Here is a 16,043-nt window from a genome sequence, read left to right on the forward strand (position 1 = left end):
CAGTCTCTGTTTAAGAACTACCTCTTGCTGCATCTACAAAGAAATCTGCAACGGTGAACTAGAAAGGATACACGTTACACGCCATATTAAAGCTATGAAGAAAAAGAGATCTAGACATGCTTCCTCCAAGCTTTCACATCCTCTTCATGTTCTCTTTCAACAAGCCTTTAATGATCACCTCTCTCACTGTGTCCTTGGTTTCCTATATAAGGAACCTTCTGGAAAAATTAAAGGTTTTCAGACCTGATGCAACTCTCACCTGGGTAGTGGGACTCTGCCCATATAGTTTATAGCAGCCAGGCTGCGCCCTGAGGACCTGACTTCACAGACTCCAGAGCACCTGCTGTGATCACTGAGTAGCCTCATTTAGCAGAACAGCCAGCCCATAACCTTCTCACCTTTCTCAGGAGAGCACTGAGGTGTTTCGAGTGATGCCACTATTGTAACACTTCCAAAGTTACTTCATCATTCATCAGTTTGAAAACCAAGTTAATTAAGTGACAATAGCAAGTTTTGTGCTGCAAAGGAAATAAAAGAAGAACATTTTCTTGCCTCGAGGTGATTATTATTAAAGCATTGGTCCTGCCAAAGTTTATGCTTAAGTATGTAACTAGTTCTGCTTGCTGCTAAGTAATTCATTCAGGCTGTGCCCACTGATTTCAGCCACTGGGGTGCCACTTTCACGCTGAAGGTCCTGCATAAATGTTTGCAGCATCCCTGGCATTGGATCTCAGCACTCCGGAGCATGAACAGTGCCAAGGTCTGGGTGAGTTGGTGCAGAACATCCCTGAGCAACAAATCATGGTTAACTTTCCAGCTAAGCAGTGTGTGGAGCTGAAAACACCGTGTTGGTGGGGAGAAGTGGAAGAGATTGGAGAGAGATTCACCATGGTTATCTTCAGCTGTATAACACTGAAGCATATAGTCTAAACTAATTCTGCAGGGTTTAATAGTCAGTAGAGTGAAGTTAAGCGTCTCATCTAAGAGGTGAAGGTGGTGGACGTACCTTGCTCCATCGATGACAGATGGAGGCTGGACAAGTAGCTTAGATAAGATATCCAGTATTTTTTAGAGGACTAAATTGATGTGAATTGAATCCCACCCTTAGTGTCTGATAAAGGGAATCTGAAAATGTGCCATAAGGTTTTGTACATGGACAAACATCGACTCTATTGCTTCTCATTCATTTGTTGTGCCCGCAGCTGGCACTCAAGACACCAGCCCATTGCCAATGACAGACTCAACATAAGTGAGTAGTGAGGCTGATGTCTGACAAATTCTCTTTTCATTTAACTTTTAACTAAAATTATTTTAATAAATTAATAAAACTAAAATTACAAAAACCTAATATAGATCTTTAACTGCAACTACACATACATAGAACAAACTCAAATGTGGTAAAACTGTCCACTCAGTCTTTCAGACTCTGTTGCTCTCTTGCTGACAGTAAACCAACTAGATGATTTTTAGTGCTGGCTATTTTGGGAGCAGTCGCCTATACTACACAAACACCTATTACTGTCTACATAGGCCTTGGGACTGGAATGAGAAAGGGGGGGCTAGAATTAAATCAGGCCCTCCTGGGTTTTATGGTCATGATGAGCGAAAGAGAAAACAGAGAAAAAAATTAATCCCAACACTGGCAGCATTCAGGACCCAGGTGAATGTGAGCTTGGAAGTGATATGGAATTCAGGTTCCTATTAATTCGCCCAGTCCTTCTCCCACCTTATTGTAAACCAGGAATCATTCAGATTACGTCAATGGAGTCAAACTCGTACAAAATTAATGTAAGATCTCAATGCAGCCCAATGTCTCTCTGTTAAAAAAACCCTCCTATATGCAAGACTTCATTCCCCAGAGCTATTTTTTCTGTATTTTCCCCTTTAAATCTGAAAGAAAGGCAACCATTCAGCAAAACAAAAAGCAGTTATTCAGTGTTTCATATACTGACAACATTCATCCTCAGGAAGTCTTTGTCGATTGTGCCTCGCATGTATAGTAATAAAGTAAAAGAAACACAAAACTGTGGTGTCTCCATATCCTATAGATGACATGAGCCTATTGTTCCGTTATGTTTAAACAATGCGCCACTGCTCGTGGAGAGTCTCCCCAACAACAGTAACCAGTTACCAGAGGTCAAGCAATCTCTTTAGCCAATTAAAAATGGCATTTCTAGACACTGCTTCATTCAAATATTGTTTCTGGTTTGGAGACTAATGAATGATAGAAAATAAGGTAAATTAAATGTTATATTACATTGACATAATGTATGTAAACAATAATTATCTCCTCAGTGCAAATTCTGAGATGGGTTTTTGTTTCAGTTCAAGTAGCATACAATCAGATTTGAGTGTATCTATCTGAGTGCTACAGATAATTTAAAAAATGTTCAGAGAATTAATACACATGTGTGCATATAGATTTAGAGCCTATATAAACATGTTTATATATATATGAATATATACATATATGAATATGTATATAAGCAACAGCCTTAAATTACAGACATATGAAGATCCTTAAATTAAAAAATCTGAAGAGTTCTAACGTAGTGTAGATAACAGACATGAAAATTGAACTAGCAAGAATGATCTCTTACTTCAATTTAGTATTTTTAGTACTAATTTTATAAATAGTAAATATGAGCTATAATGGGAGCTCACTAATGTTTAGCTGCCCACAGGAGACCCTTACAGTAAAAAAAAATATATATATAAATGAACCTAGCTGCCTGATAATGTAAAAAATAACCCGCTGTAGTCAGCAGGACTGAGGGATGATAAAACACAGTCAGTACTCCAGGGTCCCTGCTGAGTTTGGCTCTGTGAAGCTAATAGGCTACACTCAGCCTTGGGCTGCAGCGGCTCCTGTGAGGCATAAATGAAGGCTGGGATCCTGGTAGCACCAACAAGCAATTTGAGCTTTAGCTCTCGCATTTAGCAATTTTACAAAGTTTTTTTACATTTTCTTTCTACATCCTTGGTTGGACTGAGAGTGATTTCTGGTGCTCTTTTACTGTCCTCTCTTAAACATTTACTATGTGTTTTTATTTAATTATTTTCTAGACAATTTCTTTTGCAACGTCAAGTTTTGCAACAGCCATTCCTCAAAGTCACGGATTCCTGTTCCTTTTTCTGTAGAGCTGCCATTTAATTTGATACAGCGCTTCTGGGGCTCTTTGATCTCCCTCTTCTCTGGCAAATTTTAATAATTTTTGCCACCACAACACTTATGACCGGTTGTATAGGACTTCTTAATTTCCAGATATATGATTTCCTGATATTAAAAAGCATTCTACTGCTATGTTTTTTATATTCTTCACTAAATTCAAGTTTCAAGTTCAAAGCTTGAGCGTTATTTCAATGTTCCCCTTAGTTCCTCCTTGTTGTCAGGAAGCTGATCCAGGATGGATGCTTCTCTGCTAAAACTTCTTCCTGTTTCTTATCTGTTATAAAATAAGGAACTTCTTCCAATTGTTTTCAGGGTTATTTTTCTGTACAGACTGGACAGATATATCTGTTAATTCCTAGATGTATGGATCGTTAAACCACCTCAAGAACGCTGGTGATTTGGGCACTCTCTAAAACACGCCTGGGGACTTCTTGTTCTTATTTGTGTTGTTCTTTCCTTCTCCTTATTCCACCTTTGTACCCTCCTCTATCAATCTTCACACCTGCTCTTAGGAGTTTCCTGACATAATTTAAGACATCAGTAACTGTAACACCACTCTGTCGCATCTCTGCTACACCCACTAGATTGGCAGAGCACGGTTCCTGCCCGGCTCAGTTGCGTCAGGAAGGTCAGGCATAACCTCTGGCACTCAGTATCACTTGGTTGTTCCTGTCATCTTGTATTTGTACACAGGTACTGCAAATATGAGGGGGAAAAAAATAAATCCTTAAAGCATATTGGGGCATTCAGGGGCATGATGTGAGTTGTTTTAAATAGCTGTGCATTTTTATTTTCCAGCAAGATCAGTCTGACAAGTAACTTAAAAAGTAAATAAATAAACCATGATTCTGGCCAGCCGTGTGTATTATAAACTCTATAAAACCTCAGAGGTCCTTTTGCTGCCTTCCTGCTGGCTTTGAGGCAGGTGAGGATTGCTAAACGCTATTCCCAGAAGCCTGCTGGCATCGACAGAGAGGCTGTTAGGACCCACATGCTGGCTTGGCTTGACACAGAAGCAGCAAACAGGCAAAATTCAGTGTTCTTCCAAAGGGAAAGGAATCAGTTTAGTACAAAAAAATATCTGAAAACACAAAAGCTGAGGTTTTTCCAGAGGCCAGCATAAGAAACTGACAGTGCACAGGAGCAGACAGCGCTCAGCAAACACACTGCAGAATGTGGCCCTCATTTCCAGTGCAGCTTTCTGCCTGAATCCTCCCTTGTAAGGGGCCTGAATTCAACAGTACTGAACCACACTGAGTCAATGCAAACTTGGCTGTGTAAGAGTTAAAAAAAATTACGATGTGTTTCTACAAAGGTATTAAAAGTATCCTGTTGACTAAACCAGTGTGTTCCTTGCTGCCCTGGATATCTTGCCTCTGTGGCTGCCAGAGAGGGAAAGAATCCTGATCTGTCCCATGGCCAAACCCCAGAGAATTAAACCCTTTGTCTCAGGAGCCTTTCACCTTCTCAGGCTGCTCTGAAAATCCAGAGAGAAATCAGAAACGATGGATGTTCTTGCCTTAAAAGAAATTTCATGGTGGTGCGTTCCTTCTCCTGACGATGCTCATGTTCACAGCCTGCCTCAAAGGGAAAATGCTGGAGCAAATATAGAGCTGAAAGCTTTTAATGTGTAGGTTTGACGTGGTCTCCAACCCCAGCAATAGCAACCGTCAGGGGAAAGCGTCGCTCTTTTGAAAAATGTCAGTCGGTCTTACATGTTATTGATGGGTTATTCTGCCATTATGCCTATAAAGGACATGAAGTTTTGTGCTTCAGGGCATAAACCAGCCTCTCCAGCAGCTCTGGCAGCAGTGGAGACTTAGCAAATAAGAAGATTATAACGTGATTGTCCATTGTGGGGGTTTGTGTGTCTTTCTCTGAAGCATTTGATGCTGGCCACTGCTGGAGACAGGATATCACATTGGCTGGACTACTAATCTGATTTAGAATAACAGACCTTTTATTCCTATTAAGCACGTCTCAGTACAGAGTCAGGTTTCAACTAGTACTGATGGCCATGAAACACTAAAACCGCAGCCCAATCTACTTGTATATACCTGGCACAATTCTTCTCAAAGGGAATATAGCATGGCAAAATTCTACTTAACTACTCATGCTATGTCATATTTTTCAAATGAGGAGCAAAATATTGGATGTATACTTCATCATTTTCCCCCATAAATTGCCAAAGTAATGATGATGAATGATTTTGTACCTGGACAGCTAAATTCACATGACAGTTCTGCAAGGGACGTAGTGGAAATAAGATTTGTGCATCTGAGTACAGGATTAGGTCCCAAAAGCAGAATAGTCTTTTTAGCTCTCTGTGTTGCTAGCATTCCTCTCAAACAGCACTTCCCTTTTTGCTTGATCCTTGGATGTGGGAAAGATCTGTTTTCAGATGTGTATGCCTGTAGCACCTGCTTGGGGTTTATCTGCAAGCTGATCCCAGACTCAGACTGCAGTTATGCTTTTGCAAGGTCCCTTGTTCCAGCCGACTACTGCTGACCACAAGTCTCATTTCTTCTCTGCACAAATGTGAAATGAATACTGTCATAACAGCCTTTCTTAATACATGCCAAAGAGAAAAGATCTTTTTCTGGTTTATATTTGACCACATTGCATTTCAAATATATGACCTCACCTCTACAAAACCAGCGGGATTTACCCTATTGTCATACAGAGTACAACTTCTACCAGGATCACCATGCAGCAACTGTTTTTACTCATTTTCCCAGCAGACAATCTACCTAAAATGATCCCCAGCATGTACCAGCTCCACTGGATCCTCCATTCATTTGTGTTGGGTCATCATAGCTGAGAGCCAGGGGAAAAAAATCACTCAAATGTGATATAAATCTCAACTGTTGAGTAAACCCATCAATATGAACCTTTCAGGACAGAAACTGATGTGTGCTTGTACGGTGCTGTGCCTAATACAGTGGCATTCTGGCCTGCACTCGTAATTGTAGATTCAAGTATGTAGTAGTAGTAGTAATAACAGTAATAATAATCATAAAGATAATTCTTCATGACACCTCTTGGACAGCACAGTTGTGTGTCAAAGAGAGAAGCTGATCCTCATTTACACAACGCTCTTTAGAAAAGTTGACCAACTCAAGTGCGTACACAAGGTAGCAAGAACAGTCCCCTGACTCCTCCTGTACTCCACTGCTTCATCAACACGAAATGCACGGTCCTTCCTTTTAATGGACTGTTAAATTCGAGGCAAAAAAGCAAAGGCCATAGAATCATGCTGGTTTAGGTTCTATGTCTTCTGTATTGTTTCCTATGGTTATGTCCTATGGATGTGCTCATCTTTATATGCCACAGATGAGCTCATCCATATAAATAATTTAAAAGAGCCATCTCCAATGCAGTGGATGTGCCCTGCTGCTGCCTACTTGCCTTGATGACCCCTCATTCAGTTTGCCTGTGCTTGTTGGTGCCCTTACTTGCCTGACTTGCGTGGGCAAATGGACTTCTTGATGCTCAGTCAAAGGGTATTTCTATATAACCTCTGGCAACTCACTCTGCCAGCTGTAAACGATTACAAAGTCCCGCTGCCTGTTCTGCCTCCTTGTAGCAGAGGAGGTGGGAAGGGCCATGCACCTCAGCTGCCACAGTGCGGCCTAGGACATAATTTTGAGTTGCCACCGATTTCAGTTTACATGAGGAGACAGCTGTGAGCTGCAGTGCCTGAAAAGCAGCCATGGTGCCTATTCTCTCGCCTCTACTATGAGAGTGCAAGTGGGGAGGACATGGGCAAGGCACCTCCTAAATTACCCTGAGATCACCTCAAGGAACGGCTGTCTGCATGGAGTGAAGGGCTGGTCTGCAGGGTGGCCTTGGAGCAGGTCTCAAGAGCCTGTTTAAACTTAAACTGTTGTATGCAAGGGGTTTTTTTATTCTTTTCAGGGAAAAGACCACATTAATAATGTTCTAAGTATAAATTCTATTCAGCAAGGTCTATTTCTAATTCTTCAGTCTGTCACTGATTTAACCGGAAAGTCATATGTGTCCAGGAATGCGTATTATTTGGGATAGAGAGACATCCTTCAGCAATCAGCCCTTGGACCCTCATCTGTGAGTATTATTATTTGGATGATTTATGAAAGTATAAAACAAAAAAAGGAAAAAGCATGAGGAACCCTTGCACTTTCTTTGTCCCTCAAGGGTACTGATTGGAGAAAAAGTAAGCAATACTTCAACAATTTGCTATTACTCCCACAAAACCAAGCTTTTTTATCCCATTGGTGACTAGAAGACCTGACTGAGATTGGGGATGATGATGTAAGGTACCATAAAAACACTTATCAGGGGAGACTCACAGTCACAGCATCATTCGGGGTAGAAAGGACCTCTGGAGGTCATCTAGTCCAACCCCTTGCTCAAGCAGGGTCAGTCAGTGCAGGTTGTCCGTGACCATGTCCAGTTGGTTTTGAGTACCTCCACAGACAGAGGCTCCACAACCTCTCTGGGCAACCTGTGCCAGTGTTTGGTCACCCTTACAGTAAAAAAAGTCTTTTCTCATGTTCAAATTGAATTTACTGGTTTTTATCTTGTCCCCATTGCCTTGTCCTGTCAGTGGGCATGGCTCCCTCTTCATTCCCTCCCACCAGGCACTTGCACTGATGAGATCCATCCGAGACCTCTCTTCCCGGGGCCGAACAGTCCCAGCTCTCAGCCTCTTTTCCTGTGAGAGATGCCCCAGTCACTGCCTCCCAAAAATGCACCATCGAAGCAAACTAGGCTGACAAGGGAGGGAGTGACATGCCTAAAGTTGTACAACGTGTGACAGCACAGGATCCACACAGAGGCCACGTGTGTGGGGCCACTTCTGCTGGTCCCCCAACTCTTCTCCCAGGCATCAGATGGGGCTGCTTGCTGTCAAATCTGTCTTCTGAAATTGGTAGCTTTGTGCTATTTTGGAGTAGAGTATGAAGAAAGAATTATAACCTCTGCAAGGGACGGTGTCTTACCAGGGGTTGCCTTTGCCGCATGAAGTTCTGAAGAGGAAAGGCAGCCTCGAACTTTTAGTATTAAAGGGAACAACTCTGTCTTAATTTCCTGTGGTTTTACATGAGAGCTGTCCCCAAAGGAACCAGGCTGCATCTGTCACAAGCTCCATCTACTTGAATTTTTTTTTTTTCCTTGGACAGTTTTACAGTAGTGCCATATGAATGTGTCTTTCCACACCCCTCTCAAAAGGCCTACTCATTTCTTCAACAGATCTGCACCTTGTGTAGGTTTTTTTTGTGTCTTCGAGGTGGGATGCATTTTTCATCGGGGACAGCCTTTCTCTGTTGGATGCTGGTATCCAGGAGCAGCCTGGAATAAGGAATAAAACGCCCGTTACACGCACCATTTTGGATAACGTAGATCCATAAGGAATGTGAAGCTCTTTGGGGAGCAGGATAGCTTCCGAAGGGGGCATTTTACATGCTAAGGCCCTTTCTCCAGGTGCTTCCAAGTTGGAAGTCATAATTCTCACCATGAATCTTACAGGAGCTTTTTTCGTTAATAAAACTACATAGTTTGGGGAAAAAAAACAAACCAAAACAAACAGGAAGAACTTTGGTATTTCAAACTCTAAAAAATAATGTAGGAAATGAGAAACACAAAGAAATGATATACAGGCCCAAACTTGTGGATTTGGGGAGCAAAAAAACTCAACAGTATCACAAAATACATTTTTTGGAAGCCGTCTGAGGGTGCAGCACAGGCCCACACGCTGGGGACGGCATCCGTGGAGAAAGGGCGGTAAGGGGAGCCCTAAAGGCCCTGAGGAAGGTGCAGCCGCCCTTGTGAAAAGGACGGTTTATGTGGTATCTGCCCGGGTGGCAGGGCGGGGCGGGGGGGGGAGACGAGGGGCACCTCCGGCGGGCGGGGCGGGGCGGGGCGGGGCGAGTGGCCCCGGGGCCCGCGCGGAGGGAGGCCCCGCCCCGCCGCGGGCCGCTTTCCCGCCCTAGCAACGGTTGCTGAGGAGCGGGGGCGGGGCCGCTGCCCCCGGCAGCCTACAAGGCCCATAGTGCCGCGCGGCGGCGCGTGACGCAGCGGGAGCGGCGGGAGGAGGCGAGGGCGGGCGGGAAGGAGGAGGGGGGGGCGGGGGTCTGTCCGTCCGTCTCTCTCCTGCCGTGTCCCCTTCCTCGGCTCGGCAGACGCCATGTTGGTTTGAGCCGAAGATGACAGGGGGCGGCTGCGGGCGAGGATCGCGCTGAGGACCGGCACCTCCAGCTCGCAGCGGGGCGAGGCAGCGGGGGAGGGGGGGCGCCCGGAGCCGCCGGAGGACGAGGCGGGGGAGGGAGGGCGGGCTGAGGGAGGAGGAGGCGGCGGCGGCGGCGGCGATGCGAGCGGAGACCTGAGGCTGCGGGAGGCGGCCGCCGTTGAACGCCCCCCGGCCCCCGCCGAGTGCTGTCGCCGCCGGAACGCCGCGGGGGAGGGCTTTCCCCTCCGGCCGCCCCTCAGGCAGCCCTCCCCGGCCCGTCTCCCCGCCAGACCCTGTTGAATGTCGCACACCGCCTAAGGGGGGCCGAAGCCCGGCGTCCTCCCCAGCGGCTCCGGGCCCACCCCGGCCGCCCCGCCTCCCTGCCCCGTCGCCGAGGGCAGGAGCGAGGTCCTGCCTGCTGCCTGCCTGCTTGCTGCCTGCGCGCCCGGGTCGCCTGCGCTGACTGAGGAGGTGACTTGGACGCACCATTATCCCGTGAATCATCCCGTCGTCATTTGTCAAGGCTGGGAGAGAAGGAAGAGGGAGAGAGGGGGGGGAAAAAGCCCGCACGCAGCTCATGTGGCGGTGTAGTCCTGCCTGGTCTACCTGGCACCGCTGGTGCTGCTGCTGCCGCTGCTGCTGACAGGGATCTGCTGCCATCTCTGGTCTCCCGCTGGCTCCTCCGGTACAGCCCCGGCACTGCTCGCCCCTGGATATTTCTCCTCCTCAGCCGGCCGCCTTCCCGCTGCACATCGGGCACCTCTTTTTCGTGGGGGACGTGGAAGTTGCTGCCTCCGTCATTGACACCGGTTTTGCTTCTTGAAGATTGCCGTCGGGCAGTTCTTGGTGCTTTTTTTTTTTTTTTAAGTTGATTTTAAGCCATTTAGGGTAACATCAAGATGTCCAGCAGTGTTCCAGCTGATATGGTAAGTCTTATACTTCTTATTTAATAATATTATTATAGAATCACATTTATTTCCGCCTGTTTTGGCAGAGAAGATGGAAACAAGAGGGTCGTGGGAAGAAAAAAGTCTCGGTTACATATTTAAAGAACAAAAAGTTCCCAGTTAATACTCCCCCCCCCCCCCCCCCCCCGCCCCAGATGCTAGTTCTGCTTTGCTTTTTGGTAGCGAGTAGGAAATCTGCAGCGTCGCCTTCTGTGTAGCAAGGCAAGGGGAGATGTCAGCTTTCTGTTACCTATGGCAGTTACTATCTGACCGCTCTTGCTTATTTCGTGTAGCATTGCTGTTCAGCTCTGCCGAACGTTTTTTGGGGGAAGAGAAATGCGAAGTAGAACACTCAGAATGATTTAAACCAGCCGTTTTGTTTTTTTTTTCTTTCTTTCTAAACCAGCTGCAATTTAGTCTCAGCCTTCTTCCTTTTCTTCTCTGAAACTTCGCTTGTTTCTTACCGACGCTTTGTCTTCCGATGTTGATGGGAAGTTAATCTCTTCACTTGCTGCCGGGTCAAGAGCGAGAGAGAAATTCTTATGCATTTATTTACATAACGAGGTCCTTTGTGCACTAGCTGCAATCTGGACATTTTTCAAGGGCACTCCTAGTACTTCTTATGGCGGACTGTACTTCAGCCTGTATTGGATACTCGGCTTGGTACATTGGAAATAGGAAGGTATAGCAAGGCATGAGGGTCAATCAGGTCTGCTGGGTAATCTTTCTGTTCAGCGCGACTTTCGGCGTTTGTATATATTTCCATAAATCACTTAACTGGGGAAAAAAAAAAAGTTGTGGCTGCGGTTTGATACGTTAGTTCTTTATTCTCATGGCAAAATATTTTCATGTATCTCCCCACGATTCTTCACATTTAAAAGTACTTCTTTTCTAAAAGCAGGAGACTTGTCCGTGCTTTTATTTTCTTTCAGGATGAAGTTTTGAGAGTAAAACCTGTCCCTGTAGGGATAACAGTGAAATAGAGTAGCCCTTGCTTCAGCCATCGTTATACAATTAATGCTGCATATGTACAACAAATAGACCATTGAAATAATGGTATCTTTCAGTTGCTTACTTTCAGTGTTTCCTTCACAGCTTTTGTACTGCAGTCAAAATGAGTGAATTTGCCAAAAAAGCAGGAACATTAAGATTCAGAGGGTAATCAAACACGGTTTTAAGCTCACCTTTTTGTTTTCTTCCTCCCCCCCTCTGCCTTTCTAAAATACTATAAATAAATTTTGCCCCCCGGATGAAAAGGGGGATGCGGAGGCTATTGCCTCTGACTTTAAATCCTTTCAACTATGAGCTTTCATATATTTCCTTTTAGGGTCTCGCTGGCTGTTAGAGTACTCTGAACCCCCTTCTCACTTGCACGTGTCCGTCTAGCGTTATATCACAGAAATCCTCTCCTTAGCTGTTGAGGGTTAGATGCAAATCTTTCAGTGCTGCTTGTTAAATTGCCTGGAGGAGTCCCTTGACGGTGACATGAAGCACTCCTCTTCCCTCTCTGCCACCTCCACACTGCTTCTAGGTCTTGCCTGCCTGGCACTTGCGATGTTGCTGCTAGGCTTGTAATATTTGACATTTTATACAAAATATACAGATTTTAAGATAGGTAAAATACTATTTTGTTTCTATGAAAACTATTTCCTTCTGTTGTTATGATGTAATGAGAATACCACTGACAGAGATGGCTAGGCCTAGCGATGCTCTGTTTCTTCAAATCAGGAAGAAGCTTGTTATACATAGTGATGTTTAAATACTGAGTCATTACAAAAACATTTGAATGAAGAGGTTACAATGTCGGTAGAATATGTCTATTTATTCAGTTAAATTCTGGTCTGTGTTAGGATCGTTTAGTTGAGTTTCTGCATTATTGGCTGCAGTTTCTCTCTGAAAGTTTGAGGTGTGTTTTAGAAATTCAAGTTATTAAATACAGCTAATAAATATTACTTTGTGAAAAGAGCACTTGAAATCTTATTTTGGGTCTCCTTTTGTCACCCATCCTCCTTATTTTAAAGGAGCTTGTTCAGGAAAGAAAATGGGATTGTTATTTGATTGGTCTTTAAAGAGGAGCACTTACCAGGCTGTCACCTTGTTTATGTATGTTTTTATTTAGTGTAGGATTTTGCAGTTTGCATTTCTCTTATCCACCCACTGTGTAATTTGCATTTACAAAAAAAATGATTTGCCATTTCTGTAGGAGTTGGCATCAGTGTGATGGAGTGTCATGTTACGAAGACTCCATCACACTTAGTAAATCAGCTATGAATTACTTATGTATTATAATAATTATGTTTCAGACTGTCAGATTCATGAATTAACACTCTCATAATAATAATAATAATAATGATAATATAATTGCTGCTTCTTAAAAATGTGTTAATTTGTCTTCCTGGCCCACCTTTGAAAAGGATCTGCTATACATAAATTCATAGTAAATTATAAATCTTAAGTAAGCTTTGTGCTTGTGTATAGGTGTAATTTGATCCAGCCTCCTTTTCTCTGACGTTTAGTTGACTTTTTCAGAACTACCAGCTAACCATTTCAACATCACTTCTTAAGTAATTAACACAGTACTTTATCATTTGCATTCCACTAATAAATTGGATAGTGACACACCACATTCCAGTTACTGTATGTTTGTGGTGCATTATTCCTTAGCAATGTGTGCTACTTACAGGTTAAAACTCCACTCCTGGAATGAAACCTGCTAATATTGACCTCTCTACTTGAGTAGTTCCATTAACTTAATTAGGAGTAGACATGTATGGGGCAGTGCTTGAAAACTATACTGCGTATCCAGAGCCTAATTTTTCACATAAATACTGGTGATTGTAGTGCCAACAGGGCATCTCTGAATATGTTCAATAATTTCATCAGGTAATTTATCAGCTTTACCACTTGGTAGCCGTTAGAGTTTGACTGTGAATAGCAGCAGGGCTGTTTGCAAGTTTTATTTCTTTTGTAATGATAAAGAGACATGAGGTGGTTTATGGACTTGTGGAGTTAATCTCACCAGTTTTTTTGAGTGGACCAATGGAAATGGTTTGATACATCTTTAAACACTGTAGTTGACTATTTTAAAACAAGCTATGAAAACCTGTGCTCAGTCCAGAAGTTATTACTCAATTGAATAATCCCCTTTATTTCAGCAGAGTTATCACAAGAATCTGGGAAGCTGCATCTCTGTGTTCTACGTGCCTATGATACTTCTCCTTACAGATATAATTCTTCAGGGATCTTAGAAGTTCACAGTAAGGGGTCCAGTATGACTGAAAACTATTACGGTGGCTGCTGTTTCCTGTATTGGTGTGTTTTATGTACATATGAAAAGGCTCTGCCAGCACTTTCTTCCTGGGCAGTTATTTTCATGCCTTCTAGGATATCAAATTCTTTTTCTGTCTGAGTAGTGATTGAGAGTGATGCTTTTGGCCTATGGTGGGTTTTGTTTGTTTTGGTAAGGGTTTTTTTGGCATTGGATAAAAAGCAGAACACTGGAATCTATCAAACAGTTAAAGGTTTTCAATTTTATTATGTACCGCTCTTGAATACATATTCTATATTTAAGAGATGTAGACAGTATGAGAGAGATTATTTTTAATAAAACTGGATATCTGGTGCAAGGCATTTGCAGATGTCCAAGAGGATGGAGTCTATGGTCTACACTTGTACACATGGACAATGTTAGAAGGGGGCAATAGGTGGAAGAAGAGTAACAAATAGAAACCCTGCTCAGTTCATGCCTTGTTAGTGTCAGCATCTTTAGTGGAAATGTGTATGTGCATGTTTGGTTTTAGGAAATTTAGTATAGAATGGTGATGAATAGCTTAACATATATAAGGACTCCCTTTTTAATACATATTAATGGAGGCTAACAGGGGAAAAGATGGACGTGTAACTGATGCTACATCAGTAGGGGAATCTTGGCATCCAGGAATAAGAATTCAGACAGGAGGGACTCAAAGGAGTATCTGGTTGTACAGCAGTTGAGTGTTGTTGTCCATCATTGTTTAGACAATTCTTTCATTTAAGAATAATAAGTGCAGTATCATCATAATACGTTTGGAACCCAGAAAGAAAATAATCTGTTCACTCATAGCATTTTAATGTATTGGAACAAAATGTAAGAAGCTATGCATCTCTGTTCTTCGATTTTAACTGCTTTTCCTCTTGCCTTCAGTAGATCCTTCTTCCAGGTTTTGAAAATGATTGTATTCCTGGTAGCCTTTGTGCACATAGTCATAAGTTAGTCCCTTAAGGGTTTTTTTTATAATAAAGATCCAATTATTTCTCTGTATTTTTGTACCCCCCCATGTTGAAAGTTCTAATTCATTACATTCTAAGATAAAAATAGCTTATCTTTTTCTGTATGGATATTTTTTCCTTCCCTCTTCTGATTTCCCCCCCCCCCCCCCCCCCAGTTGCTTGCTGATTGTAACAGATAGGAGTACTCTATCCTTTGTCATTCTCAGTGTTTTGTTTTGGGTTTTTTGCCTCCTTTTGGAGAAGGAATTGGTGGGACCTGTGTTAGAAGATATTGAAGAAGCTCCTTCCTGACTCCTTATATATTGAGCCAGCCTTTGTAGCATATTGCAGTGTTTCTTGTAACAAGATGAAGAACCTCCTTCTCTGTTATCTGCAGCAGTGGTGAGGGATAACCTTGTCAGAGCTGATGTTGAATGTATATATTTCAGTATACTTTAAAATTATTTGTATTTACCATTGCTCCCACCCACCCACCTTTTCCACAGATTAAAAACCATCTTACCTATTTATCCAACAACTAAAATGAAATATCGTTATTATGACTGACATTTTTATGTATGACACTGTAGTAGAAATTCCACAGCATCTTAACACATTAAACGTACTGTGAAACAATGTTTACGTGTCCTTCATTTCATTTTCTTCAGGGATGAACAGCTGTAACCTGTGGATGGGATAATGATTGATATTTATTCTGAGCCTTGGTGCAGCACTGTACTTCAGATGGAAGTGCAGGCTGGCAGTGTAAACTCACTCTTCCTTCCTGCCACCCACTCTTGTTGTTGTTGTTACCTGAATTGGTTTCTCTCTACTTTTGTTGTCTAACTCCGTGAAATACTGGAGGAGATGTGTACTGGAGGACGTTTAACTCCTCCCTTGTTGGGAATGCTGGGAAGCCAGCAGTAGCTGCTGGCAGGTTTCAGCAGGGCTGAGGCAGAAGACAAATGCTGAGTACCTGAGTGTAGCAAAATGATCACCTGTACAGCAGGAACATTGATTTCTTCATGTTAAAAAATTGCCAGACGTCATCTGCGGGAACTGGACAGCTCAGTCAAGACCTGAATGGAGACAAGTTGCAGCTCTTGGTTGTGATTTAGGGACAACTTCAGGTACTGGTAATCTGTATTTCACCTTGGAGCTTGTGACTGCTGTTCGTGCATATCTGACTTAAATTTTAGATCATTCAAGGCCCATAGCTCTCTTCCTTGGCTTGGCTTGAGGCTGTAGAAGGAAATTAGCCTGTCTGAATGCGGTTTTTGCAGCAGACTTGGTAAGCAATACTTTTATAATACTGTAAACAAAATGACTAAGGACATGCTTTTCTGTTTTTAACTGAGAGTTCTTCCTAAGAATTCACTTCTGTGAATGTTGAAAGCCATGGTCATGGTATATACAGTAAGTGGGATTTACTTGTTTTATATTTCTGGTCAGTCAGCTTTGCTTCTCA

The 16,043-nt window shown here is 43.1% G+C and overlaps 1 protein-coding gene across 1 annotated transcript in view; it reads left to right on the forward strand.

Moving 5' to 3' along the window:
* Positions 1 to 9,344: 9,344 nt before the first annotated feature.
* The window catches only part of UBL3 (ubiquitin like 3), a 57,895-nt gene continuing 51,196 nt past the window's right edge, over positions 9,345 to 16,043 (forward strand). The window contains exon 1 of the mRNA XM_074859875.1: positions 9,345 to 10,306. Within this exon, the coding sequence (XP_074715976.1) occupies positions 10,280 to 10,306 (27 nt within the window). The 5' untranslated portion in view covers positions 9,345 to 10,279. The remainder of the gene's footprint in view (positions 10,307 to 16,043) is intronic.

Source organism: Strix uralensis, chromosome 2 (genome assembly GCF_047716275.1).
Source record: "Strix uralensis isolate ZFMK-TIS-50842 chromosome 2, bStrUra1, whole genome shotgun sequence".
Lineage (NCBI taxonomy): Eukaryota > Metazoa > Chordata > Aves > Strigiformes > Strigidae > Strix > Strix uralensis.